We start from the raw sequence: 4546 nt of genomic DNA, 5'->3' as shown, positions 1-4546 counted from the left end.
TGAGTGTTAATGTGTCTGAATAGCACCTGGAAGCCTTGTGAAAGGTACTGACAGATCTCATACTTTTACAATCGGGGCAACTCTGACACAAGGGATTTGCTCTTAAAACGGAGCATGGCGAGGATGAAGGGTGGTATAAAAATCAATGAGGCTTTTCAAAGGCAACATGAAAAGCCAGTGCCTTAGCCCGTAATTAAAAAAAAGAGAGAGAGAGAGAGAGAGAGAGAGAGAGAGAGAGAGAGAGAGAGGAGAGAAAGAGAGAGAGAGAGAGAGAGAGAGCACTCCTGGTGCTCTGGGAAGAGGGAGTATGTTGCACGTGCCCTCAACTTCACAAGATCAATTACAGGATCAATACTAAGACATGACACAGTTCCATAATGGAAAGTGGGACGTGGACCGCTGTGTGTCATGTGTTTCACATATTTACAATTGTTCTGCACAAGGAGGTCTGTGCTCAGTGGAGCTGCTATATAAAGATGACAGAAAGGCGGTTCTAGACCAAACAGAGCTTTCAGGTGGTAACCTCATCTGGAATGTTTTGGCTATGTTAGGAAATGTTAAAACAGGTTCCCAATGGGGCCACCAAAAACAAATATGTCTGCAGCTGAGGTCAAAGAAACATTTACGGGTTTTTTTTTTTACTTCAAATGAATCAGAAAGAATGTGTTTGGTACTATATACATATATATATATATATATATATATATACAGTATAGATAGATAGATAGATAGATAGATAGATAGATAGATAGATAGATAGATAGATAGATAGATAGATAGATAGATAGATAGATAGATAGATAGATAGATAGATAGATAGATAGATAGATAGATAGATAGATAGATAGATAGATAGATAGATAGATAGATAGATAGATAGATAGATAGATAGATAGACTGTATATTGTAATATCTGCTTTAGTTGAGGGCTTTGGTTTTAGTTGACTTGAGCTGATGAAAGGATCTGAAGTTCCTGAGAAGAGTGACATCAGCTGTGGTGATGGCTCAGCTAACCATTTTAGGCTGACTCCAGAAGCAGTGTTTTTTTTTTGTTTTTGTTTTTGAAGGACTAAATTTCTCTCATTGGACAGATCTTTAATGGGGACATACAGTATTATGACACACACACACACACACACACACACACACACACACACACACACACACACACCTAAGAACAATTTAAACAGAACAATTAACCCAACAGTCATGTTTTTGGACTGTGGGAGGAAGACGGAGTACCCGGAGAGAACCCACGCATGCACAGGGAGAACATGCAAAATCCATGCAGAAAGATGCCAGGCCGGGAAGCGAACCCAGGACCTTCTTGCTGCAAGGCAACAGCTCTAACCACTGCAGTGGTACCCTATCCATACAATAACAATGATTTGTATGTTCAGAGGTGTTTTATTTCATTTACCAAAAAGTAGCAGGGAAAACCTTCCATGGCTAGGTTTGGTATTGTTGGGGTTCTGTTCTGACCCTCCAGCTCACTAACACTGTAGTTAAATAAATAAAATCTTAACATGACAAATAACTGAAAGTTTTCTCATCACAGCAGATTTATGAACCACACACAGCATCATTCAAACTATATAAATGAGACGAAACGACACTTTAAAATCAGAAGAAATTGATGTAGATCTGCTTTTATTGGATGGTTCATTATTCTAAATACATTAGATAAATATAACCTCGGACCAATGTTTTGGCAACAATGTGCAGAAATGCATCATTTATGTCACTGTACCGACTTAGTAGCATCAGCATCATAAGATATGTAAATATCAGAAAAAACAAGGCTTTAATGGCAAAGCCCTGATGAATTTAAATATTTAGGATTAAGCTTTGAGAAAATATGTTAGCTTTGTTATGTGTCGAGCAGGGGGAAAAGTTTCTGCAGTTTGACAGTTTTCCTTCTTTAATCCCAGTTTCTGCTTCTGCGTTAGCCCTTGATAGGTAATTTTAGATTTATCCCATATTACCTTAAAGGACGACACACACACAGAGAGAGAGATTATTTGTAATGTCCATGAATCGTCATGCGAGAGCTGGGCGCAGAAACCCCTCCATGGAGCTAACCAGCCCCCCTCTGTTCCTGGGGAAAGCCTTCAGGTCACCAGCTCTGCATCCCCGGCATCTCCACCAAAATGTTAAGTAATTACATGTGGGGTAATATTTAATCTCCATAACCCTGGAACCTGAAATAAACACACACGACAACAAGGAAGACATTTTACCCTGAATCCCCAAAATATGGAGAGTTAACGCAGAGGAACCTCCTCCGAGGCTTCCCCACGTCACTCCCAATGTGCTCCTAGTTCGTCAGGGGCTTTATTCACAATGGATGGAGGAGAAGGCGGGGCCTTCTCAGGTTACAGTGGTACAGAGGTTTCTTTGGAAATCCACAATCAACATCCTTGCTCAACCTTTCATGAACAGTTGGCAAACACAGAGATTCATGAAGTTTTAATAACACAAAATGGGCGTCTTTTAGGCCTCAAAAAGGTACAATTATAAAAATACCCAACAGCCCTCTTTGGAGATTCTGACTTGACTACACCTGCATGTGTATTTACTCGGAGCTGTAATCTGTTTAGAGTGAGTTCTTTGGAGATATCTTTCCACCTTGCTGTCTTTATTGGACCACTGCTGGAGCCACTAGCCTTCACTTACTGAAAGGGCAGACACCCCCAGGAGGATCACGCAGCTCCATCGTGACGGGGGAGAGCTCATCATGTTGATGCTGCAGAGAGACGACGGAAGCACAAATCTTTCCCAATCATTTATACACAAAACAGACATTTTTGATAAATGATGATCCAGCACCAGCGGCCTGTATATATTTGAATGCAAATGCCCACTGTGAGTAGCCATATGCTGAAACCCCATTAGCAAAAACCACTGGACATCAGCATCATGATATCTTGTCAGCCAGATCTAATTTTGTATTCAATCTTAATGGTTCCTGACAAGCATTTCACCAGTTGACGGGGGACCAGAGGGAATGTGCCACAGTGTGCAAGACCACTCAGCAAATTCACATTTAGCATTTCATTCCTCCTGCTTGGACAAAATGAATTATTCATCCTCGCTTCGCTCGCATTGATTCAACCAGACAAAACTCCCTAAAACACCCAAAATGTTAAATGATTTGTACGTGCCGCTCCGCACGATGTTAGCGGCACCCTGTTCCTACCGTATCTCTCTAATTCTGACATGCTCCTCATATCCGTGACCCGCTTTCCTCCCTCCCTCCCTGGGTTATCTGAAATAATCTCAGGTCCTCCTTAGATTCTATTCATCAGAGCAAAAAGAGGTAGGCACTGACATTGATATAAAAAAATACCAACTGTGCCTTGCAGGGGTAAAAGAAGAAGGCCTGAGAGAAAATGAGACAGAAAATAAAAAAAGAGGGGTTTCAAATAAAACTGGCTTCGTTGTCTCCCCCACCTCATCACCCCCCTCCTACTCTCCTCAATGCCATTTCAATTGAAAAGCACAGTGGTAATTAAATTCCAGCAGGGGTTACGGGCAACTGTGCAGCACGCTGACGGGGGGCTGCCCTGACATAAAGATGACACAATTCAAAAGGACAGAGGGGGCACCGGGCAGGAAAAAGGGAGGGAGGGTGACAAATGGCGTTTATTCACGTACACTGCCAGATTTGGACTACTCAATCTTCATGACATTTAAAAAATAGAAAATGAAATGGATATTCAAACTGAGCTGAATCCCACAATGACCTTTACCACAGATCAGGGATACTGGAAAACAGATCGGTCTCCTGCATCCGTGGTATTTACAGCATATTTTGTGATGCTTAGGAGGATGAGCAATTAGACGGGAGGAGAATTTGGGGAAAGCTGTCGTGTGTTTGTGTCTGTGTCAGCACAAATGTGTAACTCAGAAGGATGCAGCTTGTTGTTTATTCACATTATAGCTGCACTAATCCAGAACCTCCAGAGAGGCCCGGCGCTCCTGCTGTTCTTCCTTCTCCTCCCTCTAACAGCAAAACAACACAACCAGTTTAACTGAAGGGGGAAATATTCTTGGAATCACAGAGGCATCATTTTATATTTCATCATTTCTGTTTAAAGCAAAATCACCATTAAAACAAGAAACTTTGTTGAATCCTTGATAGATATCATTTCTTAGTAAATGATTTATGTTTATAGGTCATATCCTGAAAAATAAATCCTTTAACATTATTCTGCATAAAAAAATCCAATAATATCATTTTTTAAGACTAATACCTACAGGAAATGTTCGTGTCTATTAGGGTGAAAAACAGCTAAATACATCTAACCTATTTGTGCAACTCTGCTGCCACCTAGTGGACATAGAGGTCACATGACTTTGAAAGGATTAGGCAAGTTCAGCTCCCAGAACTAGTTCAGTAAATCTCAAGCCTCGAGCAAAAGGAGGTCATAAGGTGAGTCCGTCTTCTTGTTCAGTCACACGTGGAACTCCGTAACGATTTAAAATCTCCAGAATTTCCTCCTTGATAGAGAAGGGGGAATGCTGCTGCACACCTGGTCCACCG

General features: G+C 41.3%; 1 protein-coding gene across 1 annotated transcript in view; it reads right to left on the bottom strand.

The window, feature by feature from the left end:
• Positions 1-2230: 2230 nt before the first annotated feature.
• mvk (mevalonate kinase) overlaps positions 2231-4546 on the bottom strand; it is a 17985-nt gene continuing 15669 nt past the window's right edge. The window contains exon 10 of the mRNA XM_015972623.3: positions 2231-4546. This exon is cut by the window's right edge and continues 76 nt beyond it. Within this exon, the coding sequence (XP_015828109.1) occupies positions 4429-4546 (118 nt within the window). The 3' untranslated portion in view covers positions 2231-4428.

The sequence above is a fragment of the Nothobranchius furzeri genome, chromosome 17 (genome assembly GCF_043380555.1).
Source record: "Nothobranchius furzeri strain GRZ-AD chromosome 17, NfurGRZ-RIMD1, whole genome shotgun sequence".
Taxonomy (NCBI): Eukaryota; Metazoa; Chordata; class Actinopteri; order Cyprinodontiformes; family Nothobranchiidae; genus Nothobranchius; species Nothobranchius furzeri.
Note: the sequence above shows the minus strand (reverse complement) of the source record. Positions and strands in the feature narration are given on the sequence as shown.